At 42.0% G+C, this 26,859-nt stretch overlaps 1 protein-coding gene across 2 annotated transcripts; it reads right to left on the reverse strand.

The window, feature by feature from the left end:
- Positions 1-1,349: 1,349 nt before the first annotated feature.
- Positions 1,350-25,180, reverse strand: cln5 (CLN5 intracellular trafficking protein). 2 transcript variants are annotated; one of them, XM_073027864.1, is made up of 5 exons: positions 25,017-25,180; positions 22,769-22,943; positions 22,019-22,244; positions 14,621-14,775; positions 1,350-1,828 (listed from the first exon to the last, which is right to left on the reverse strand). In XM_073027864.1, the coding sequence occupies exons 1-5, from the start codon at positions 25,109-25,111 to the stop codon at positions 1,808-1,810; spliced, it is 672 nt and encodes a 223-aa protein (XP_072883965.1). In that variant the 5' UTR covers positions 25,112-25,180; the 3' UTR covers positions 1,350-1,807. The 2 variants fall into 2 exon arrangements, with proteins under 2 accessions (XP_072883965.1, XP_072883956.1); XM_073027855.1 differs by lacking the exon at positions 1,350-1,828 and having other exon boundaries at positions 12,627-14,775.
- Between the last annotated feature and the right edge of the window lie 1,679 nt (positions 25,181-26,859).

A 26,859-nucleotide genomic window follows, 5' to 3' on the forward strand; every position in this document is an offset into this window, starting at 1 on the left:
CATGAAGTATATAATGTCAAAATCAAATAGGTAAAATATTATGCTGTTATATATACAATGGTCAAAAAAAAACTACAACTCCTCATAGCAATCGTAAAAAAAGATTGGAAATTTTATTGATAAAGAAAAAAAACCCACTAACTAAATTGAAACAAAAAAAAGATAGAAAGAAAAGAAAAAGAAAGATTGGGCAGTCCAATTGAGGATAAGATTTAAAAAAGAGAGAGAGAGAAAAACACACCCTTCCAGTCATCTCAGAACCTTCATGGATAAGGATTATCCCCAAACAGAATAAAGAAAAATAAATAAATAAAGATAAATTAAATCATGTGAAAATATTGAATAAAGAGTCGCCAGACTTGTTCAAAATCAAAGGATGTATCAAATGTCTGGCTTCGCCAAACTTAAACATGACATAATGAAGGAGAGCCAATAGAAAACAGTAGGTGGGTTAGATTCTTTCCAGTGTAGCAAAATAGCTCTCCTAGCCAATAAAGTTGAAAAAGCTATCACATGTTGGGCGGAAGCAGACACTTTGCTTGCTTCCTCTGGAAAAATCCCAAAAATTGCTGTAAGTGGATTAGATTGAACATCCATATCTATAACTTTAGATAATATTCCAAACACATCCCTCCAAAAATTATTTAAACTTACACATGACCAAAACATATGAGTTAGAGTAGCCACTTATGCGTTACATCTGTCACAAATAGGGCTTATATTAGGAAAAATATGCGCCAATTTATCTTTGGACATATGAGCCCTGTGTACTATCTTAAACTGAATTAAGATATGGCATGCACAGATAGCTGAATTATTGACAAAATAATAAATTTTACTCCATTGGTTATCTGAGAGTGAATGTTGAAGTTCTACTTCCCAGGTGCGTTGAACCCTATCATTAGGCGACATGCGAGCATTCATTAACTTTTATAAATGATAGCTATTTGAATTGTTTTTGAAAAGGTTTAAACTGAAAAATAACTTAAGCCAAATTTAAAGAGCAGGCCAAAGGGTAATTTGGTAAAAAATCACGTAAAAAATTCCTAACGTGTAAATACCTGAAAAAATGTGTATTAGAGATATCATATTTATCCATTAACTGTGAAAAAGACATTAAACAGTCTTGTAAAAACAAATCTAAACAAGTTTTTATTCCCTTAATTTTCCATGTTAGAGTCTTATCCAAAGTTGACGGTTTAAAAAAGAAATTAGAATAAATATTACTAGAAAGTAAAAATCATTTAATTAAAAAAATCTACGAAATTGAAACCAAATTTTTAAAGTATGTTTAACAATAGGGTTAAGAGCTTGTCTACCTATTCTGGAGAGCGAAAACGGAAGAGGAGCTCCTAATAAAGAAGCTAACGAAAACCCCATTACTGAATTTTCCTCCAGCTGTAACCATGAAGGGCGATCTTGGTCGTCTATATCATAAATCCAAAAAGTAATATAATGAATATTAATTGCCCAATAATAAAATCTAAAGTTTGGTAAAGCCAGTCCTCCATCTTTTTTTGATTTTTGCAATAAAAGTTTATTCACTCTAGAGCTTTTATTATTCCAAACATAAGACAAAATCAGAGAATCTATTTTATCAAAAAATGTTTTTGGAACAAAAGAGGGAACTGCTTGAAATATATATAAAAATTTCAGTAGAATAACCATTTTTATAGCATTGAAAACTCCAGTCTCAAGCATCTTAAGAAGAAGGATCCAACTTGAATGATCAATTCTCTTCTCGTCATAGAATTCTTCTGTTTCAGTGTATGTGTTTTTGCTGAATTTCTGCTTTTGATAGGCCATTTCAGCTCCAGAGATGCTTAGACTAGATCCGATCAAGAAAGAAGAGACAAGATCTCAAATTTTGTAGCATACTTCAATTCTAAAGATTTTTAAAATTAAATTATCTCAGATGCGCTAAAATAGTACTCTGCAAAAAAAAAGAACGCCTCAAGAAGTATCTGGTGAGATATTTTATCTTGACTGCTGAAGGGAAGGGTGCAGGAGAATATGATAGTAAGACCATAATACACTGCAGCAGAATTAGGCCATTCAGCCCATTGAGTCTGCTCTGCCATTCCATCATGGCTAATCTCTGGTCCCACTCAACCCATATACCTGCCTTTTTGCCATATACCTTGATGCCCTGACCAACTCCACTGCAGTCTGTGGCAGAGCATTCCACACAGAACATAACATTACAGGCCCTTTGGCCCACAATGTTGTGCTGACCCTCAAACCCTGCCTCCCATATAACCCCCCCCCCCCTTAAATTCCTCCATAAACCTGTCTAGTAGTCTCTTAAACTTCACTAGTGTATCTGCCTCCACCACTGACTCAGGTAGTGCATTCCACGCATCAACCACTCTCTGAGTGAAAAACCTTCCTCTAATATCCCTCTTGAACTTCCCTCCCCTTACCTTAAAGCCATGTCCTCTTGTACTGAGCAGTGGTGCCCTGGGGAAGAGGCGCTGGCTGTCCACTCTGTCTATACCTCTTAATATCTTGTACACCTCTATCATGTCTCCTCTCATCCTCCTTCTCTCCAAAGAGTAAAGCCCTAACTCCCTTAATCTCTGATCATAATCCATACTCTCTAAACCAGGCAGCATCCTGCTACATCTTCTCCGTACCCTTTCCAATGCTTCCACATCCTTCCTAAAGTGAGGCGACCAGAACTGGACACAGTACTCCAAGTGTGGCCTAACCAGAGTTTTATAGAGCTGCATCATTACATCGCGTCTCTTAAACTCTATCCCTTGATTTATGAAAGCTAACACCCCATAAGCTTTCTTAACTACCCTATCTACCTGTGAGGCAACTTTCAGGGATCTATAGACATGTACCCCCAGATCCCTCTGCTCCTCCACACTACCAAGTATCCTGCCATTTACTTTGTACTCTGCCTTGGAGTTTGTCCTTCCAAAGTGTACCACCTCACACTTCTCCGGGTTGAACTCCATCTGCCACTTCTCAGCCCACTTCTGCATCCTATCAATGTCTCCCTGCAATCTTCGACAATCCTCTACACTATCTACAACAGCACCAACATTTGTGTCGTCTTCAAACTTGCCAGCCCACCCTTCTACCCCCACATCCAGGTCGTTAATAAAAATCACGAAAAGTAGAGGTCCCAGAACAGATCCTTGTGGGACACCGCTAGTCACAACCCTCCAATCTGAATGTACTCCCTCCACCACAACCCTCTGCCTTCTGAAGGCAAGCCAATTCTGAATCCACCTGGCCAAACTTCCCTGGATCCCATGCTTTCTGACTTTCTGAATAAGCCTACCGTGTGGAACCTTGTCAAATGCCTTACTAAAATCCATGTAGATCACTTCCACTGCACTACCCTCATCTATATGCCTGGTCACCTCCTCAAAGAACTCTATCAGGCTTGTTAGACATGATCTGCCCTTCACAAAGCCATGCTGACTGTCCCTGATCAGACCATGATTCTCTAAATGCCCATCGATCCTAAAAAAATCTTTCCCACCACAGATGTAAGGTTCACCGGTCTATAATTACCTGGACTATCCCTACTACCTTTTTTGAACAAGGGGACAACATTCGCCTCCCTCCAATCCTCCGGTACCATTCCCATGAACAATGAGGACATAAAGATCTCTTCCCTCTTCCCTCGCCTTGTGGAGCAGGGGAATATTCCGTCAGGCCCCGGGGACTTAACCGTCCTAATGTATTTTAACAACTCCAACACCTCCTCTCCCTTAACATCAACATGCTCCAGAACATCAACCTCACTCATATTGTCCTCTAGTTCCTCTAGACTCCTTCACAGATTCTTCTAGTTCCGGATACGCCCATACATCCACCCTATCTAGTCCTTTCAAAATTCGATAGGTTTCAATGAGATCCCCCAACCCCCCACAATCTTATAAATTCCAGTGAGTACAGGCCCAAAATTGCAAACTTCTCTCATATGTTAACCCCTTCATTTGTGGAATCACCTCGTGAACGGACATGGTCCAATGACAACACATCCCTTCTGAGACATGGGGCCCAAAACTGTTGACAATACTCTAAGTGTGGCCTGACGAGTGTCTTATAAAGCCTCAGCATTATCTCCTTGCTTTTATATTCTAGTCCCCTTGAAATAAATACCACAGACTCAACGTGCAAATTAACCTTCTGGGAATCTTGCATGAGGATTCCTAAGTCCCTCTGCACCTCTGATGTTTGAACCTTCTCCCCATTTAGATAATAGTCTGCACTATTGTTCCATTTACCAAAATGTATTATTGTACATTTCCTAACACTGTATTCCATCTGCCAGTTTTTTGCCCATTCTTCCAGTTTGTCCAAGTCATGTCACAATCACATTGCTTCCTCAGCACTAGCACCCCTCCACCTATCTTCGTTTCATCTGCAAACTTTGCCACAAAGCCATCAATTCCATTATCCAAATCATTGACGATCAATGTGAAAAGTAGCAGTCACAACACTGACCCTTGAGGAACACCACTAGTCATGGGTAGCCAACCAGAAAAGGCCCCCTTTATTCCAACTCACTGCCTCCTGTCTATCAGCCATTCCTCTACCCATGCAATTATCTTTCCTATAACATCATAGGAGTTTATCTTGCTAAGCATCCTCATGTGTGGCACCTTAGCAATTGACTTCTGAAAATCCAAGTAAATAACATTCACAACCTCTCCTTTGTCCACCTTGCTTATTACTTCTTCAAAGAACTCTAACTGATTTGTCGGGCAAGATTTACCTTTACAGAACCATGCTGACGTTGACTTATTTTATCATTAGTTTCCAAGTACCCTGAAACTTTATCCTTAATAGTAGAATCCAACACTTTCCCAACCACTGAGATTAGACTAACTGGCCTTTAATTTCCTTTCTGCTGCCTTCCTCCCTTCTTGAAGAGTGAAGTGACATTTGCAGTCTTCCAGTCCTCTGGGACCATGCCAGAATCAAGTGATTCTTGAAAGATCATGAACAATACACCTGTTATCTCTTCAGCAACCTCTCGTAGGACTCTGGGATGTAGTCCATCTGGTCCAGGTGACTTATCCATCTTAAGACCTTTGAGTTTGCCGAGCACCTTTTTCTTTGTAAGAGCAATGGCACTCACTCCTGCTCCCTGACACTGACGGACTTCAGACATAATGCAGACGTTTTGCTTGTACCTGATGGAGAAACAATGGATAGCAAAATGCAAAGGATTTTGCCATTGTGCATTTCTTCTTAAATAATAGGACATAGCCAAGCAGTATGCAAAGCCATAATGGGGATGAGCTTCAGGGAGCAGGTAGAATCCAATTATCCACAAAGTTATAATTACCAGATTCCAGGGGCCCTGCAGTAATGAGTTTCACTATTTCCATGATATGAAATTTCAAGTCTGTTGTTCCATTCATTTAGATCCTGTTGGGTCTAAATCTTAATTCCATCTATCTGCTTTCCTAACCCTTAGTCCCTTGACTAACAGTACAAATGTTTTACTAGTGCAAAATATATTCCCTTAGCAAAGATGTAATTGCTTTTCTTCCTCCCCCCCCCCCCCCCCGATAAATAAAAGCTCAAAGCCAATTCAGCATTTCAGCCTAAAGCTGGGAGACTGACAAAGGAATCAGACAAAAAATGATGCTACCACCTCAGCTGTAGTGCAGAAGGGCTTTTAAAATGCCTTTCTTGCAGGGATTTAAACAAATACAAAGATGTTATTGAAATTCCTTAAGCAGCAAGTGAAGAAAGCCAGGGGAGAGAGCAATATAGCATCTAGCTTACCTAAAGATGGAGTTATTAGTACAGGTAATTCAATCAAACTATTTGTGACTAAAGAGGGAGTGAAATACTCTTGAGAAAGGAATTATGCAACAAGCATAGAAAAAGCCATTAGTTCCATAAGGCAAGGTATAGTAATTTAAGTTGCAGAATGTGAGCTGCACTATCTAAATAATTGCATTTTTCTAGAATAGATGAAGATGATTCAAATCCTTTCTTGAACAAGAGATGGTGCCACCTGATGCATTGACATTTTGCACTGTGTATGAATTGCAATGAGAGTCATCGAATGATCATTACTTTTATACTGCAAATGAAAGTGAACTGTGACGAGATCTGAAGGGATTATCCAAAGTGGACTGTCCCTTTAAAAAGAGAGAGAGAGCGGACAGCGTGTGCACGAGAGAGGGGGGAGAGAGAGGGAGAGAGAGAGAGCTATTGATTTATGTCTTGGAAACGGCAAGGCGGAGCTGGCTGGTATCTAGCACTAGTGGAATATATACAAGGTCAACTGGCTTTGTAATCAGACACACGAGACACAACAGAGAGAGGGAAGACACGGACACTGGTTGAGCTTTGTGTGCCCACAACAAAGGTGGGGTTTTTGCTCACAGTGTGGACAAAGGAGTGACCGGTGGGAAGCTATCGGTGTGCTTAACCCTGGCCTGGGTTGATAGCTTACCGTGGAAAACCGGCATTCCTGTTTGTGTGGTCACGGTCGGTGACTTTAGTAAGTGTCGGGAGCAGGAGGATGACGTGGAAGATTCGACGGCATCGGCACTGGGAAGACAAAACATCTCTCTCTCCAACTCCATTCAATTCCAATTCCGGAACTGAACTGACTTCTTACCTATACCACCGTAAGACTGCATCATTTCACCAGCTAAGCTGGGAGAAGTTTGGGGAACTTTATTGACTCACTTATAATTGCCTATACTCTGCTAACCTGTCTGCCTTATCTTGTTTTATATTACTTTATCACGTAGTTACTAATAAAATAGTGGTTATAACGGAAGACTCCGACTCCAGGTGTGTCCATTTCTGCTGGTCCTTTTTAACCCATTACGGGGTACGTAACACAACATTCCGGATTGGGTGTTGTGCAACAAACCAGAGTTGATTAGAGACCTTAATGTGAAAGAACTCTTAGGGGCAAATGATCATAATATAATTGAATTCACCCTGAAATTTGAGAAGGAGATATGGAGAGGATGATTCTTGTGGTGGAGACTCTAAGACAAGAGGTCACAACCTCAGAGTCAGGGGGTGTCCTTTTAGAACAGAGATGGGGAGGAATTTCTTTAGCCAGAGAGTGGTGAATCTGTGGAATTCTTTGCCACAGATAGCTTTTAAGGCCAAGACTTTATGTATATTTAAGGCAGAGATTGATAGATTCTAGTTTGGTCAGGGAATGAAAGGATACAAAGAGAAGGCAGGGGATTGGGGCTGAGAGGAATATTGAATCAGACATGATGAAATGGTGGAGCAGACTCGATGGGCCAAATGGTCTAATTCTACTCCTATATCTATCATCTCATTCCATTAGCTTTCCTAATCATGTGCTTCACTTGCATGCCAATTTTATTTCCTGCAAAACTGTACGTCATCTTCTAGTAGGGCAATTCAGCATTTCCCCCTCCAATCCTTGTAGCCTATTGTCTCTCACGTCCTTCAATTTCTCTTTAATTCTTTTCCTACGTAACTTACAGTATAGGGTAATTTACATGAGCCAAAATATCAGCAGTTGTGGTGGGTATTCCTCCCCCCATGTTGGAGGAAATCTGTCAAATATTTACATATATCCATAATTCACATAACTGCCGACAGAGCTCAAGGCCAAGACTTAGTTGTCTCAAATCTCAGCAAACCACAATATTGTATTGTTTCATTTCATTTAAATATGGTAACTATTTGCTTTTATTTCATTCTTCCTTCACAAGTTCAAAGCCTTACATTTTCTCACATTATCAACCCTCTGAAACTTCTGACCTGCTCCCATCCCCACTCGAAGCTCTCGTCTTTTGTCCTCTACAAGATCCATGACAAGCTTGAAGGACAGCGTCTCATGTTCTTCCAAGGCATAATTAAGCCCTCATTCCTTCCGATGAGCAGCTCTTTCAGTACGTGTGGAATTTAGTCAGTTGAAAGATAACAGAGCAATAAGACCATAGGTTAAAGGAGCAGAATCAGGCCATTTGGCCCATCGAGTCTGCTTTGGCATTACATCACGGCTGATCTACATCCCTGTCAGCCCCCAATCTCCTGCCTTCTCCCCGTACCCCTTCATGCTCTGACGAATCAATCAGCCTCTGCCTTAAGTATACCCAATGACTTGGCTCCCACTGCTGCCTGTGGCAACAAATTCCACAGATTCACCACTCCTCTGGCTGAAGAAATTCCATCTCTTCTCCATTCTAAATGATGACCCTCTATTCTGAGGCTGTATCCTCTGGTCTCAGAATCCCCACCACAGGAAACATCATCTGTATATCCACTCTATCAAGGCACTTCAACATTTGATCGGTTTCAATGAGATCACCCCTCATTCTTCTGAATTCTGGTGAGTACAGGCCCAGAGCCATCAGACGCTCCTGATATGATAAACCTTTTAATCACAAAATCATTTTCGTGAATTTCCTTCGAATTCCCTGCAATGTCAGCAAATCCCTTCTTACTGCAGATAAGGAGCCTGAAACTATTCATGATACTCCAAGTGAGGCCTCACCAGTGCTTTATAAGGTCTCAACTCTACACCCTTGTTTTTATATTCTAGACCTCTCAAAATGATTAATAACAATACATTTGCCTTTCTTACCACTAACTCAAACTGCAAATTAACCTGTAGGGAATCCTGCTCGAGGGCCTCCAACTCACTTTGCACTTCAGATTTTTGAATTTTTTCTCCATTTGGAAAATAGTCAGCATGTTTAATTTGTCTATCAATGTGCAAGACCGTTTAATTCCTGCGACAACCACTTTGCTGCCCATTCTCCTCATCTGACAAAGTCCTTTTGGAGCCTCCCTGCTTCTACAAAATTCCCCTCTTGGGATCCAGTGACATTTGCGATTTTCCAGTCCTCCGGAACCATGTCGGAGTCAATTAGTTCTTGAGAGATCATTCCCAACGCCTCCACAGTTTCTTCAGCAACCTCTTTCAGAACTCTGGTCCAGGTGACTTGCCTACTGTCAAACCGTTCAGTTTCCCAATCACCGTTTCGCAAATAATGGCAACTTCTGCCCCCCTGACACCTTTGAACATCCAGCATACTGCTAGTGTATTCCACAGTAAAGACTGATGCAAAATGCTTATTCAGTTCATTCACCATTTTGTGCCTCTGTTACTACTGTCCAGCATCATTTTTCCAGCAGTCCAATATCTAGACTTGCCTCATTTTACAAAAAGTTTCTTCAGATATATAAAGTGTATCCTCTTTAATATTGGTGGCTAGCTTACTTTCATATTCCATCAATTCCTTCTTTATGATATTTTAGTTGCCCTCTGTTGGTTTTTAAAAGCTTCCCGAGTCTCTAACTTCACACTAATTTTTGCTCAATTATATGCCCTCTCTTTGACTTTTATGTTGGCTTTGACTTCTCTTGTCAGCCATGGTAGGGTTATCCTGCCTTCAGAATACTCCTTTCGAATGTACCTATCCTGCACCTTCCAAATTGCTCCCAGAAATTCCAACCATTGCTGCTCTGCCATCATACCTGCTGGTGCTCCCTTCCAATCAATTTTGGCCAGCTCCTCTCTCGTGCCTCTGTAATTCCCTTGACTCCACTGTAAGACTGAGACATCTGATTGTAGCTTCTCCTTCACAAATTGCAGGTTGAATTCCATCATATTATGATCACTGGCACCAAATGGTTCCTTTCACTTAAGCTCTCTAATCAATTCCAGTTAATTGCACAACAGATTTTATTAAAACAACTGTGGATAAATATGTCCCCACAAAATTAGGGTTTACCCCAGTCAGAAGCCCTAGATACACCATGAAATCTGGAATTTGCTAAGAGCCAGATCAGAGGCATTTAGGTCCGGAGATCAAGAAAGCTACAAGGTGTGATCTCCGGAAAGCATCCCACAGGTGAAGTGGAGATTCTGGAATAGACTGGAATCAACAAGGGATGCTCAACAGCTGTGGCAGGGCCGGAATGCCATAACCTTCTACACAGTTAAATCTTGCGACATAGGGACAGCAGAGGTTTGCTTTCAGATGAGCTTAATGCCTTCTATGCTCACTTTGACCAGGAGAATGGTAGGAACCATCATGCACATCCATGTCTTCTGAAGATCCTTTGGCTTCAGTATCTGATGATGATGTGTAGGCTACCTCCAAGGAAAGCATCCAGACCGGCCGGAGTACTGAAAACCCGGGCTGACCAACTGGCCGATGTGTTCATGGATATCTTTAGCCTTGTGTAGTAGTGTGTAGTACTCACCTGCTTCAATACTGGTACCCAAGAAGAGCATAGTAACCTGCCTCAATGACTATTGCCCAGTGGCACTTATACCCATAGTGATGAAGTATTTTAAGAGGCTGGTGATGCAGCTCCCTCTGAGTGGCAACTTGGACCCACTCCAATTTGCCTCCCGAAGCAAAAGGTCTACAGTGGATGCCATTTCATTGGCTCATCACACAACCCAGGAAATTCAGGACAGCAAAGCTGCATACATCAGGATGTTCTTTATCGATTATAGTTCAGCATATAGTACATCATCCCCTCAAAGCTAATCAGTAAAGTCCAAAACATGGGCTTTAATATCCCCTTGTGCAATTGGATCCTGGATTTCCTCACTTGTAGACCCAGCCTGTCTGGATTGGCAATAACATCTCCTCCACAATCTCCATCAGCACAGAAGTGCTGCAGGGATGTGTGCTTAGTCCCCTGCTCTACTCACTCTACACCTATGACTGTGTGGCTAAGTACAGCTCCAACACCATATACAAGTTTGCTGATGACACCACTGTTGTGGGCTGAATCAAAGGTGGTGAGGAATCAGCATACAGGACGGAGTTTGAAAATTTGGCTGAGTGGTGTAATAACAACAACCTCCCACTCAATGTCAATAAGATCATGGAACTGATTGTAGACTTCAGGAGAGGGAAACCAGGGGTCAATGAGCCAGTACTCATCAGAGGTGGCAAGAGTCAGTAACTTTAAATTCCTGGGTGTCACTATCTCAGAGGACCTGTCCTGTAAATCCCCATCATAAATATAATTGCAAAGAAAGCACAACAGCGCCACTACTTCCTCAGGAGCCTGTGGAGATTCAGTATGTCATCAAAAACCATGGCAAACTTCTATATGTGTGTGTTGGAAAGGGTGCCTTTACGGCCTGGTGTGGGAATACCAATGCCTTTGAGTGGAAAATCCTACAGAAGGTAGTGGATTCGGCCCAGTACTTCACGGTTAAAACCCTCCCAACCACTGAGCACATCTACATGAAATGTTGCTGTAGGAAAGCAGCATTCATCATCAAAGATGCTCACCATCCAGACTATGCTTTTTTCTCATTGCGGTCATCAGGGAGAACGTAGAGGAGCCTCAGGACTTGCACCACCAGGTTCAAGAACAGTTACTGCACCTCAACCATAAGGACCTTCTTGAACAAAAGGGGAAACTACACTCATTCCATTTCTGCTGTTCCCACAACCGATTGTCTTACTTTAAGGGCTCTATATCTTGTAATTTCATGCTTGTTATTTATTGCTATTTATTTATATTTGCATTTGAACAGTTTGTTGTTCATTGATCCTGTTTAACAGTTACTGTTCGGAAGGATGGCAGTCAGTAAAATGGAATGAGCTGACAGAGGAAGTGTTGGAGGGAGGCACATTAACAACAATTAAAATACACCTGGACAGGTGCATAGACATGAGTTTGGGCCAAACACAGGCAAATGGGTATCTTGATGGGCATGTACTATCATTGAAAGGACTGTTTCCATGCTGTATAACTCAATGACAGGGTGGCCGCAGTCTCATCGACCTGGAATATCGGCTTTGGTTCCCTCTCCACAGATGCTGCATGACCTGCTGAGAATTTGTGTACCTTCAAATTTCCAACCGATTTGGTTTTCAGTCCGAGGCCCTTTACATGACTTCCTCTATCCTCAGCCAGTGCTGCCTGACCTGTTGGGATCCTTTCTACTCCACTGTTCATCCCTCCTGATTAGCTATCATCCACAATCATCCTTTACCATCACCCCTCCCTAATCAAACACCCTCATTCACCCATTCTCCTCCATCTCCACCTGTTAGGACAAGACATAGGAGCAGAATTGGACCATTTGCCCCATCAAGTCTGCTGCGCCATTCAATTATGGCTGGTTTATTTTCCCTCTCAAACACTTTTTCCTGCCTTCTCTTGATTACCATCCAAGCCTTTACTAACCAAGAACCTATCAACCTCTATTTTAATGACGACCTCCACAGCTACTTGAAGCAATGAATTCCAGATTCATCATTCCCTGGCTAAAGAAATTCCTGACTTTGTACTCCAATATAGCAAAAATCCTCTCAACGGTCACTCTATCTAGGCTTTCAATGCAGCCATTCTCTTTGCTCTCCCCACCTCCTCCTGTTCTCTGCAACTTAAAACATAGCTATTTCCTAAATTAATTCCTCTCTCGCCATCAATGCTGCCTGACCTGCTAAGTGTTTTTGAGAATTGTTTCTGTACTAGTAACCTTCTAAATAAACAGTTATCACCCCTGGCAGTACCACCCTCCCACAGCACTGCACATGCAATTTTTTTTATTTTGCTTTTTGATGTGCACTGACAATAAAACCAAAGGTGCAAAATCAGGGTAAATAAAAAACAACAACCACCACCATTAAAACATCTGTTGATACAAACTAGTATTTGCACAGAGAGCCGATTTTATTTAAATATGCTTTAAGGTAACATAAACAAATTTCATCTTCATTGAACAGTTCATCAAATAAAGATCCTGTTATTAAACATAATAAAAGTTCCAAGTTTGGTGAAGTGTATTGGAAGCTCTGCTAGACTGAGGCAAGCCACAGGCAATGAGCTTGCACACACACATTCAATAGTTGAGATCTCCTATGTATTCTGGTGGACCTTTAGACTCAAAGGGGGACTTGATACTTCCCCAGATGATCTCCAGCCCCCTCTAGCAAAAGGGACAAAAACACTCACAACATACTTTATTCAACTATTGTGACTGAGTGTCCATGGTCCATTGGGCCTAGGGCATTCGCAAACAGCAAGAAAAATATATCAACTGTTCTGGTTTGCAATAGAGATCACCAGAGAGAGCAGACCTTCACTGTGCAGTTAGGTCTCTATGTTTAGTTGGGAATCTCACTTGAATGTTTTATCCTCACCCCAGGCCTCCCCCTTTACAATTATTTAGTAAAACTCTACATAAAATGACTTCATACAACAAACAATGTTTCTTGAAATATTTACATGTTAACACTGATCAGGTGAATGATACTTGGTGCTGAATTAAATACTGTTTCAGCACTTGGTGTCATAAAACAACTGAGCAAACAGAAGTATGTGCGTAATTTAACAACAGCTGGCCATGTGTAGATCTCTACTGGGCTGGCATTGTGCCATCTATCTGCCATATGCAGGTTTCCCATAATTCCAGTTCTCATTAAGTTAGAAAGGTTGGTGAGGAGGTAAATTAAAGTTCTTCCTGTCAAAAGGAAGAAAAACAAATGTGGTTTTGAATGGTCAAGTTACTGGAATAATTATTCAGATGCCTGGACTATTGATCAGAAGACAAGTTTGAATCCCGTCACAGCATTTGTCAAGTAATTAAATCAATTTAAAATGAAAGGAGACAGCAGTAATGATGCAGTGAAATAATGGACAGCTGAAAATCCTGGTTTACTAATGTCTTTCAGGGGGGGAAAAGCCTGCCATCCTTTGTCTAGCTCACTTGCGACTAAGATCCGCCAATTTAATTGATTCTAAATTGTCCTCTAAAATGGCCTAACAAAAAGCTCATAAGGATGGACATTAAGTGTATTTAAGATGTTAATCCAAAATAATCATGTCAGTGTCAGGTCAAAGGCAGACTGTGAAGTTTATAGCACCGTGTGTTTTGTCAATATTCTATCTATCCCCATCTCATCTTTCCCCAGTGCATTTTTTCCTTCCTCTTCTGAGCCCCACGGCTCAAACCACGCCGACTCCAGTCTCACTAACTCATTCATTATCAGTTGCTTAATAAGAACTCAACAACCTTAGCTGCCTTTTCCATGCATTTATAAGCCAACACTGGGGAACCTTATAATTATTTCATTGCATTATTTCTAAATGCCCATTATATTACAGCCAATTGATACTCTTCATCTCTGAAGTGCAGCCTACTGCTGTCTACGTGTCTGTTGACATTAAGTAAAATGAATAAAAATATTACTTAACCTTTGCATGCAGGGTTTTGTAAAAACAAGCCAAGAATTGCAGATGAGTAAATTTTTTGCATTAATTTTACTCATAGGCATGTTAGGTGTTATTTTACTCATAGGCATTTTGGTTTAGAAGGCAAAGGAATTTCTTCATATGTTATTTTAATATAGGGTTCTTTGATTGGCAAATACCAATATTCATAATTAAAATAAAGGTAAAAACTCTTCTGTATAATGACCTTATCAATGATTTCCAAAAGACTTAAAACAAATTCTTTGGCTGAATGCGGTGGTTTAAATGGAAAATAAAAGGAAGTAATTTTTTCTGCTAATGTCTTGTTGCCCTGTGGCCCAAATATGGAGCTGTCATTGCCGAGATATATAGGTTCACCACTGTACAGAAATACTCTGGTATAATTAGTCTGTACTGGGCTCTTGAAGACAGCACCTAACTTTGATAATACCTGGTAAGTTCTCAGCACAAATGCCGTACAGTCATAAGCTTCAAACCATACTTTGGTGCCTGGATTGGGATCAGCTTGAATGGTCCACGTCTCATAGTATATACCAGTTCTGTTGTCTTCCTTTACCCATTTGGCCAGCTTATTAAAGATTTCACCTGGGTATAATTGAATAAGAGTTACATAATATATTAAAATAAATTTCTGAAAATAGGAAATTAATCCTCCTGAATCCTCTTTAAAACCTACATTATAAACACAGGAGATTTTGCTGGAAATCCAGAGTAACACACACACAATACTGGAGGAACTCAGCAAGTCAAGCAGCATCTATGGGCAGGAATAAAAAGATGACACTGAGAAATAAAGAGGTGACATTTTGGGTTGAGTCCCTTCATCATGACTGGAAAGGAAGCTGGAAGGTGATAGGTGGAAAAGATAAAAGGGCTGAAGAAGAAAGAATCTGATTGGAGAGGAGTGTGGAACATTGGAGAAGGGGAGGGAAGAGGGGTACCAGAGGGAGATCATATGCAGGTGAAGAGGAAGAGAAGGGGTACAAGGGGAGCCAAAGTAGAGAAAGAAGAAGAGGTATAAATTACCATAAGTTAGAGGTCAATGTTCAGATATCTATTATATAGGTTTGGGAAAAATATTAGATTCCTAATACAGAGAGAAAAAAAAACAAGTGAATCCTGATACAGGTCTTCTATAGATTGTAAAATCTTGGCCCAAATCAATTTAGCTGTCGCTGGTGGTCTGGAGCGTGGACATGCAGAATTACACACAGTCCCATGATAAATCCCCAAATGAGCTAACCTTTCATCACAATATCCCACATGGGGTCCACAGTGGACCCCCAGAACAATGGGATTCCACAACATGGCACTAGGGAATACACCCTTGGGACATTACAGCCAGACCTGGTAAAGGATCAAAACAAAATGCCAGAAACACTCAGCAGGTCAGGCTGTATCTATGGAAAGATAAATGGAATCAATGTTTCAGGTCAAACTTGGCATGGGGGTCACTCAAAAGATTTTTGTAGTTTGGAGGGAAAAAATGTTCTTACTAGTTTTAATACTTAATTCACATCTCAATGACTGTTTTTTAAATTATTTTTAACTCACATCCGGATAAGTTATCTCAAGTAGTCATTAGAGGCATCCTCCAGATTTGCGATACTTGCCTCCTGAGGAAAAACTTTCAGGTAACACACAGAATCCAAAGCATATTACCACTGAGGCATCTCAGCTTCTCACGGGTGGACCTCTGGGGAGTGGAGACAGCTTGCTCGGTCCTTCAGAGGCAGGTGTAGGTGGATAAGAAGGTAGAATGGCAGGATGAATGAGAGGTGAAAAAGAAGAAAGGCCAAGCTGCTTCATGGAATTTTTAGAACTTCAGAATCTCATTGCAGTACCAAACAAGGCACAAAAAAAATCTACTCCTCCAAGATCATAATACATGAAGCCTTCTTTCACATCAGTTATTCTTAGATTCAGACATTAAAGAGTCAGTCACAGAAAAAGGCCTGACCCTAATACCATTATACTCTCCTCACAATCCCATCAATGTTCCTCCCCCCCCCCCCCCCCCCCCGCTTCTTGCACCCACCTACACTCTAGGGGTATGTTATGCTGTCCAACCACGTGCCTTTGGGACATGGGAGCTAACCAGGGGAATGTGGTTAGAAGGAGATGGTGCAAACTCCTCACAGGCAGGATTGGACTCTGGTCGCTGAAGGGAAGTAGCAGCAGCTTCATTAGCTAAACTACTGCGTCACTGCACAGTTACACAAAACAGGAAAATCCACTTGCTACACTGAAAGTCACTTAACTAAATTCATTCAACATTAATCTCTTTTGTTGAGGAGTGGTTACTTCATGCTCCACACTTCACAACACATTTGTTCGTCATTACTTCCACAATTTCTAGAGAAGAGCCTAGTGGTGGTGGGAGGAGGGGAAATCGTTCTGCTGATGGAGAGGGGAGATTGCCTTTTTAAAATCACCAGAGAGATTGCTCTGCAATGGAGAGGGGAGACTGCCTTTTTAAAATCACTGGTGAGATCTCTTCGATATGAAGAGGGAGCATATTGCCCAGGTTTTCTGCATTTTGGATGTGGACCTAGTCTGTGGACTCTTTTTCCAGTCTTAAGGTTTTTTGTATTCTGTGTTTTTCGCCTGATCTTTCTCATTGTTTTTTTTTGTGTGTGAGAGGGGGATTTGGGGGTTGATGTGCCTGTTCCGTTTTTGTTCATTTTTTTCTGCGGGGAGGTGGGACTTGGGGGAGGGGTGGTTGATGATTGTGCTGCTATTCTTTTCTTTCTTGGTTTCGTGGCTATCCAGAGAAGACAAATTTCAGAGTTATATACTGTGATAATAAATCAACCTTTGAACAGAACCCAAGATACAGTGATTTGCATGACATCCATCCAGACCAGATCATTTCAGAATATTGGAGACTGAGGTAGTACAAGGGAAAGCAATATCATAATGTTGTATAAAGTGTCACAGTTATAAAGAAAGTGCAGTACAGGCCAAAAACAAAGTACAGGCCATGATGAGATCGATTATGAGCCCAAGAGACTTCACAGAAATTAAGGGATAGGTAGAAAAGTGGATCTGTAGCACAAGATCAGACATAGCTGTACAAAATGGTGCAACAGGGTTTTAGGAGACTAATGGCTCTCCATCATTGCCAGCTCTTCTGTTCCAATGTTCTGAAGGTGTAAGGCAGGAACATGTAACCGGGTGTTGGGAGTGTATATGTTGACTGTCTCATCTGGGCAGTGAAAGAGAAGCCATGACCACCTTTCATAGTTATCTCCAGACATCATTAATTTTTTAAAAAATTTATTGAGATACAGAGTGGAATAGACCCTTCTGGCCCTTCGAGCTGTGCCAGCCAGCAACCACTAATTTAACCCTTGGCTAATCACTGCACAACTTACAATGAACAATTAACTTAACAACCGGTATGTCATTAGACTGTGGAAGGAAATTGGACCACCCAGTGGGAACCCACGTAGTCACAGGGAGAATATACAAACTCCTTACAGGCACTGGTGGGAATTGAACCCAGGTTGCAGGTATTGTAATGCACTGTGCTAACCACTACACTACCATGCTGCCCCAAAGAATCTTCCCGAACGGAAATCGAACCCAGGCCTTGGTAGTTAAAATGCCGCATCCTAACTAAGAGGCCACAAGGGGAACTAATCCCACAGATGCGACCAATGGCGATTGGGAGCGGTGGCAATTTGCAAGGGGTTGGTTACAAACTATTTAAGCCTTAAATCACAGTTTTGAGGCTAGTCTGTAACAGGGCATTTTAAATGGTTTCAGTTTCTTCATCCTGCCTTTTGTACCTGAGCAAAGCCTATTTATTTGTTGGCAGGAGGGAATATCATTTTTCTTCAGCTGTTTATGCAAGCTTTAATAAACATCCAAACAGGACATAAACAAAATGAGAATTTGCTGCTCTGAAGGAATAACTACCAAAACAATTAAATGGAGAGTCTAAAGTGTGCTGAAATAATCATAACGTAAAGGCTACTTTGCAGGAGAGAGATGAAGAGAGCTCACAAGGTAGTTGAAGTTTTAATGACACCGCATAAATTAAGGCCCATTAGGATGCCTTCAAAGATAACAAACTGTTCATGAGCAATAGCTGGAGATTCACTGAAATAAGACTGAAAGACAAAAGGTTTTAAATTACTGGTTTATGATTGAGTGAACACAACAAGGTTATTTTCTACAGAGTGTACAGTCTGGTGAGGAATTCATCATTTTCAAATGAAGTACCAGTGGGAGCCATTATACGAGGGCTCCCACATACATCACAACTCCTCTCACCAGAAAGGCAGAATGTTTGGTGTTGAGGAAACAGAAAGAGTAATCAACACCCTTTTGATGATATAAAACTAAAGGAGGAGGCGAGCAGCAGGAGAGTTTTGTTTACTCTACTACATAGACAATTGGCAGAGTGACTGTGCATGCTATCTTTAATTTGAAAATTAAAACAGAGGGTTATATTCTTACAAGAGCACAAAAAACAAACAGGAGCAGGAGTAGGTCACCTGTGCCATCAAGCATGTCCCTCTTTTCAATAAGTTGTGCCTGGCCTTCTGTTTCACATCCCCCTGCCTTCAATCCCCTAATCTTCCAATTATGTATCCAGCTCCACTTTAAACACTATGGTCTTGTTTCCAAATCTCTCCAGGAAGAATTTCAGAGATTCACCCCCCCCCCCCCACCCCCGGAAGAATTTTCTACCTTCTCAGGTATCAAATAATCTTGAAACTATGCCCCTTGTTCAAGGTTCTCCTACTGATCTCACCATCAATCCTGTCACATAGCCTTAGGTTCTTAACTGAAATCCATTCAATTCCACAGTGTTTACACTGTATCAGCACTTCTTTAATTAGGTAAGTTGCATCAATCACAATAAATAACTTGGCTAAGGGTCGGGAGTTTGCAGTGGATCTCCACAGCCAGTATCCAGACTCAGCTGTACATACGCCTACCTCGTGGTCACACTTTCAGCTAATCCAACCACAGAGTACAGAGTAACTAACCCGAGTTTACCCGTCCTTAGCAGTACGGACCAGGGCAGTAAGAAATGCAGTGACTGATTGTATGTTGCAGCCACAACTGGCTTTCATATCATGTCTACGTTACAACAACTTTTAAGGTCTGCACTATTTAATGCTCAGCCACTTAAAACTGGACATCCACTTTCATCAGAGTAACTCTTTTGCACAACTTAGCCCACTGCAAGCAGATTTACAAATACCGTAAATATCCAACTTAACAATATGACGAACTCAACTGTAAATCTTCACTGAAAATTCAGATGGTGCTAGCCCCAGTGAAATATCAAAATCATTTTTTTGTGGATGGCTTTTATAATCACTGTATATACACAAGGTTGGTTTTAATCCTGATTGAGAAGTTGCAGAACCTGAGCCTCTGTACCTCCCTCTGCAATTGGATCCTCAACGTCCTAACCGGAAGACCACAATCTGTGCGGATTGGTGATAACATATCCTCGCTGACGATCAACACTGGTGCACCTCAGGGGTGTGTGCTTAGCCCACTGCTCTACTCTCTATATACACGACTGTGTGGCTGGGCATAGTTCAAATACCGTTTACAAATTTGCTGACGATACAACCATTGTTGGTAGAATCTCAGGTAGTGACGAGAGGGTGTACAGGAGTGAGATATACCAACTAGCCGAGTGGGTTGCAGCATCAACCTGGCACTCAGTGTCAGTAGGATGAAAGAGCTGATTGTGGACTTCCGGAAGGGTGAGATGAAGGAATATATACCAATACTCACAGAGGGATCAGAAGTGGAGAGAGTGAGTAGCTTCAAGTTCCTGGGTATCAAGGTCTCTGAGGATCTAACCTGGTCCCAACATATCGATGTAGTTATAAAGAAGGCAAGACAGTGGCTAAACTTCATTAGGAATTTGAAGAGATTTGGCATGTCAACAAATACACTCAAAAACTTCTATAGTTGTACCATGGAGAGCATTCTGACAGGCTGCATCACTGTCTGGTATGGAGGGGCTTCTACACAGGACTGAAAGAAGCTGCAGGAGGTTATAAATCTAGTCAGCTCCATCTTGGGTACTAGCCTACAAAGTACCCAGGACATCTTCAGGGAATGGTGTCTCAGAAAGGCAGCATCCATTATTAAGGACATCCAGTACCCAGGGCATGCCCTTTTCTCACTGTTACCATCAGGTAGGAGGTACAGAAGCCTGAAGGCACACACTCAGCAATTCAGGAACAGCTTCTTCCCCTCTGCCATACGATTCCTAAATGGTCATTGAATCTTTGGACACTATCTCATTTTTTTCTCAAATATACAGTAGTTCTGTTTTTGCACATTTTTAAAAAATCTATTCAATATATGCAATTGATTTACTTGTTTATTTATTATTATTTTATGTTATTTTTTTTCTCTCTGCTAGATTATGTATTGCATTGAACTGCTGCTGCTAAGTTAACAAATTTCATGTCACATACCAGTGATAAAAAACCTATTTATGATTCTGAATAATTATAGGCTAATTTGTGACAAAACTGGATTTCATCACTATACTTATGTACCATCAAAAGATTTGCATGATGCAAAGAATAAGTAAGGAATGATTCTGGATCTCCATGTAAGCAATTTAGCTTAACTGTTCTCCAAAACACCATTGCTATCATTATCAGATATCTATATGAAGTTTAGCATAAATATCAATAAAATGACATTTCATCAGAACTTTCTCCAGCCACAGGTGCTGCACGGCCACTTTCAGCTTCAATTAGGGAGGGATGTCTAGCTTCCATAGTGCTTTGCTTTTTACACCAAGTTACATGCTTTGTGACACTGATTATGTCAAAGTCCCTGTTTGGAACACACTTTGGTTTCAGGCGGCAACTTTGCCCCAACGTGCTTCAGTGAAGACATTGATTCCAAGATAATTCAGTGTTCCTGTGCAACCCTTCAGTGACCCAAGTCTGACTCTGAGCTCAGCTACACCCACCCATTTGTGTGTGCTCTCCCTGTGACTCTCGAGTGCTCTGGTTTCCTTTCATATCTCAAAGCAGTGCTGGTAAGTTCAAAGTAAATTTAATGCTATCATGAGATTCTTTTCTTTGTAGGTAGTCCCAGTAGAACAAAGAAATACAAGAGAATCAATGAAAAACTAAACAGACAGACAAACAATGTGCAAAAAGACAAATTGATAAAAACAAATAATACTGAAAAAATGAATTGAGTCCTTGAAAGTGAGCAATTGCGGAACCAGTTCAGAGCTAAGGTGGCACAAGGGATCCCTGCTAGCTTAGGAGCCTGATGGCTCAAGGGCAGTAACTATTCGCCAACCTGGTAGAACAGGACTGAAGGCTCCTGTCTTCCCCCACCCCCAGTGGCAGCAGCAAGAAGACAGCATGGCCTGGAAGGTGAGGGTCTTTGATGATGGTAGGTTAATTAGACCCCTCCTGTAGGAGTGTGACAGAGGAAGTGATGGGTATACGAGGGATTATTCATTTATGCCTGCTATGTTTGCCCTTGTCCTAAGTGCTGTTACTACAAGAAGTGCATTCTCATGGTACTTATATCCTGTGTATGAATGCCAACGACAGGGAAATAAGTGGGGGAATGGGACTGAAGAGTTTGCTCTGACATGTGCACAGACCCAATGGGCTGAACGTTCTCCTACGTTCCAAGAAAATGTGAGAAACAACAGTTAGGCTTTGCAGTCTTTCCCAGAGTTCTAAATAATCAAGAAGCACAAAACATTTTGATTAATCGACAACAGATTCCAATATTTCTTCCTTTTCCATTTATAGTGGTGGAAGTACCTCATTGGACAACCAATTGATCCTTGTACATTTACCTGTTACTTCAGAAACTTTCACCAAAGACCCATTTTCCTTCCAGTGTAGATCATCGATTCCCTCAAAGAAGCAGGCAGCACCTTGATTGCACCAGAAAGGGGCAGCTATGCCAGGTCGAAGATGTGGGAAAGTGCAATTTCCAAGCTGAAAGAGCTCATACCACTCCATTGTGTAGTTTTTACCCGTCAAGGTGCTCCTGAAGCCAACTGCATCGTGCATAATATGCTGTGAAGAGGGAATGGAAGCAGTTTTAACTCATTAGCAGTGTGATTGCAAGAAAGAAGAACTAGAACAGCAGGAAAGTCTTACCACAAAAGCACAGGGAACCAATAGGATCACATCTTAATAAAACTGATTGATTACTTAAAGGAGAGTAGAGGCAAAACAAATCCAAAATCAAAACAAAACAATCGCCGCTTGCCTGCGACTGTACAGACTGTTATACCGATGTGATGTGCCCACAGCTCTAATGATAGCTCCGAGAGTCAAACCCTTTATTAGCAAATATACAATTAAGCATTATTGAGCGTTATCTAAGCAGTCACCAAAAGATATGACCGCCTTTAATCCTAAGCTACAAACTGCAACAAAATAAGCAAGAATACCCAACTTGCTCCCTTTGCTTTTACCACACCCCCCCCCCACTTATGTGACTAGTTACCATAATAAACAGTAAACTCGCAACACAGACTACAAGGCAGATAGAGAACAAATATGTGGCTCCGACACTAATAATTGTGAACACTCACAAAATGTCCCAGAAGGTCCCCGTATTTGAACTCCCAGACAGGAGTCTGAAGCCGGTAAACTTCAATGATATCCTGGTCTTTCATTGGAGGAATCTCACCATCAGGTGACCCTGTAGGACAGAAGGGATATTTGGCCTGGCAGAATGGATCAGGTGTGGGCCGATGATCAAAGCGTCTGAAAAGAATGTAATGCCATCAGACACAATGTCACAAATCAGACAGAAGGGAAAACACTTCACAACTTTATACAACACTTCAAATTCAAGACCCACTTTCTGGGTTGGCACAACAGCTTAGTGGGTACCGTAACTCTTCACAATGAATCAGAATCAGACTTAACATCACTGGTATATGTCGTGAAATTTGTTAACTGTACGGAAGAGGTACAATTAAATATATGATAAATAAACATAGAGATAAAGAACTAAGTAACATTAAAATAAGTACTGCAAAATAACAGAAATAAAAAAGTAGTGAGGTAGTGTTCATGGGTTCAAAGTCCATTTAGGCAAAGGGGAAGAAGCTGTTCCTGTCTCACTGAGTGTGTGCCTTCAGGCTTCTGTACCGCCTTCCCGCGGAGGTAACAGTGTGAAGAGGGCATGTCCTGGGTGGTGGGGGTCCTCAATAATGGAGTCCACCTTCCTAATGCACCATTCCTTGACTGCCAGTGATCAGAAGATTGGGGTTCTTCTATTCCTGCTGCTGCTGACTGTTAGGGAGTTTGTATGCCCTTCTCCCAATGGCCACACGGGTTTCCTCCGGGTGCTCTGGTTTCCTCCCAAATTCCAAAAAGATGTATGGGTAACGGTTAGTAAGCTGCGGGCACGCCAAATTGGCACCAGACGCATGCCCAATTTTGAGGGCTGCTCCCAGCACACCCTCGGACTGTGTTGGTCTTTTCACTGTACTTTCGATTTGCACGTGACAGATAAAGCTAATCTTTGATGTAACACAGAGCAATGGGCTCACCCACCTGATGGAAACCAGCAAGCATCAGCCAAGCGCGAACCCATATCGAAAACCCCTCCCATCCCAATCTTTGTCTCTTCACTCCCCTCCCAGATTATCTGAGGCGTCCAGTAATTCCCTGGAGTTGACTCAGGCTCATTTAGAAGCCTAATATAAATGTGAAGTTACTTTCATGTAAATACCATTGTTTTCTGGTATTCATGCCAATACCAAGGGACACCTGAAGATGACAGTTCAGAATCAGGTTTAAGATCACTAGTGGTGAAATATGTTGTTATGTGGCAGCAGTTCATTGAAATACGTAACTGTAAATTTAAAATATATATTTAAAAAGTTAAATAAGTAGTGCAAAAAGAGAATAAAATGTAGTGAGGTCGTGTTCATAGGTTCAATGTCCATTCAGAAGTCTGATGGCAGCGAGGAAGAAGCTGTTCCTGAATCACTGAGTGCGTACTTGGTAGCAATGAGGGCACACATTGGTTGATTGGATAATATATATACAATACAGACACTTAACAGACATTTAGTTAGGCACATTGAAGTATGAAAAATGAGGGGTTAGGAGCTGTTTAGGAGGGACAGGTTTATCGGCCAGTAGGTCTGTATCGTCCAGTATAAGGTCATGGCCCAAAGCTCCTGTGACGTGCCGCTGCAGCCAACGGGATACAGGGTTTTCAGGTCAATAAAATGCAAAAGTTCCATCTTTTGGTGTATCTGTTAACTGCATATAAAATGTAAAATATATAACATCATTACGATGCATTTGATCACATGTGCACAGTCTAACAACCTGGAAAAAAAACCAACTTTAAGAGTTACCCACGTATCCATTCTAAAATTGCTACAATAAGATTTCACGTTTGTACACATATTGCAATCTATAATAGTTGTTCGATGCTGCTTGTAGATTTCCACCAGTGAACTACAAACCCTACGCATGTCCACGGGGTGTGAATGTATACAATAGATATTTTAACCCCACACCCGTCCCCGAAAGGAATTTCACATCCTAAAGCACATCGGGGCCCATACTAAAGAGAAGAAAAAAAACAATAGCCCTTGTTACTAATGTTTCATTTCTGTTCTCTGGCCAATTATTCTCTTTCAATCAACAATAATAAAAAATGCTTTTTGCTCTCTGCTGGGAGATTTCCATTTGGCTAATATAAACTACGGCTTTAAAAATTAAAAAAAAGTTAGCGATCTATTTTCAGCGCATTGCTACAAGTTTAAAGAAACACTTCCGCATGTACGGAGCCAATGGCCGGACACAGCTCACCTGTAGGGGACTGGCCACGTCTGCTGGCTGACCGCAAGGGAAACTCGCTGCAGAGCCGACCACAAGCATACGAAGCCCCACAGCCCGCTGTCCATCCTTCAGCCACTAAGGTCGGGCTCAGTAAGGTCCCGCTATGGAAGCCGGAATCACATGAATCGCTTCCCGAGCTGTAACCACTCCCACCTCCATGCCGATTGACAGCTCTGAGCCTGTCTCGGACGCCGAATCTAGAACTAGATTTTAGGGAAATCCCAGGGAGGAGTGTGGAGTTTTATATTCCGCTAGAGTACAAATTTAACCAAGATATTTAATTGCATTATTGTACATTTGGTCAGATATTTCTTCCCTGTTTAGGTCGCTATGCTGTCTCATGGGCGAGGGGTTTCTCTTATTCATTAACCGCTTAATACTGGACTATTTAATAAAGGTGGTACAGCACAGAGGCCCTTCGGCCTACCTTGTCCTTGTCTGCCTAGTCCCATCTCCCTTCATACCTCGATACCTCTCTTATCCACACGTTCGTATCCAAACTTCCCAAATGTTGCAACTGAACTCGCATCTACCACTTCCACTGGCAACTTATTCCACATGCGCGCTGCTCTCTGAGTGAACAACTCCCCCCCCACCCCTCAGATTCCCTTTAAATACTTCACCAGTCACCCTAAACCTAGTTCTAGCCTCACCCACCCTGAGGGGATAAAGCGTGTGTGCATTCATCCTGTCTATACCCTTGGTGATTTTGTCTCCCCTCATTCCCCTGCACTCCCAGGGAATGAAGTCCCACCCTATTCAACCAATCCCTATTAGTGTGCAGAAAGAATAAAAGTGACCTGACGCAACACCATAAAACTATATTTTAAAAATCAACAGAGTAAATGTAAAAACACAAAATGCTGGCAGAACTCAGCAGGCCAGAGTCATCTCAGCATCTATGGGAGGAGGTAGTGACGACGTTTCGGGCCGAAACCCTTCATCAGGAGTGAAGTAACATGGGATGGTCAAGGGGAGGGGGATAAGAAGTGGGGGGAGGGATGAAGTAGAGAGCTGGAGGGAAATGGGCTAGGGGAAGGTGGAGAATTATGGGAAATAAAAGAGAAAGAAAGGTAGGGCTGGGGGGAGATTATGGTGAGGGGGGAAAAAAGAGAGAGAAAGAGAACCAGACTAAAATAATAGATAGGGATGGGGGTAAGGGGGGCAGGGGTATCAACGAAGGTCTGTGAGTTGGATGTTCATGCCGGCAGACAGGAGGCTACCTAGGCGGGAGATAAGGTATTGCTCCATCGACCTGCGCACAGCCTCATCTTGATGGTAGAGGAGGCCATGGACAGACATATTGGAGTGGGAGTGGTCTGTGGAATTGAAGTGTGTGGCCACAGGGAGATCCCGCCACTGCTGGAGGACTGAGCGCCGGTGTTCGGCGAAACAGTCTCCCAGTCTGCGGCGGGTCTCCCCAATGTATAAATGGCCACATCGGGAGCACCGGATACAGTATATCACCCCAGTTGACTCACAGGTGAAGTGGTGCCTCACCTGAAAGGACTGTCTGGGGCCTGGGATGGTGGTGAGGGGAGAAGTGTGGGGGCAAGTGTAGCACTTCTTTTGTTTGCAGGGATGAGTGCCCGGAGGGAGGTCAGTGGGGAGGGAGGGGGGGGATGAATGGACAAGGGAGTCGCGTAGGGAGCAATCCCTGCGGAAAGCTGAGAGTGGGGGGAGGGGAAGATGTGGCTGGTGGTGGGATCACGTAGGAGGTGGCGGAAGTACTTGGTTCTGACAGTTAAGTCATATGAGATTATGGGCTGTCCTGAGGACGAATATAATGGGCTCATACGTAGAGAATAATTGG

The sequence above is a fragment of the Hemitrygon akajei genome, chromosome 2, assembly GCF_048418815.1.
Source record: "Hemitrygon akajei chromosome 2, sHemAka1.3, whole genome shotgun sequence".
Classification (NCBI taxonomy): Eukaryota; Metazoa; Chordata; class Chondrichthyes; order Myliobatiformes; family Dasyatidae; genus Hemitrygon; species Hemitrygon akajei.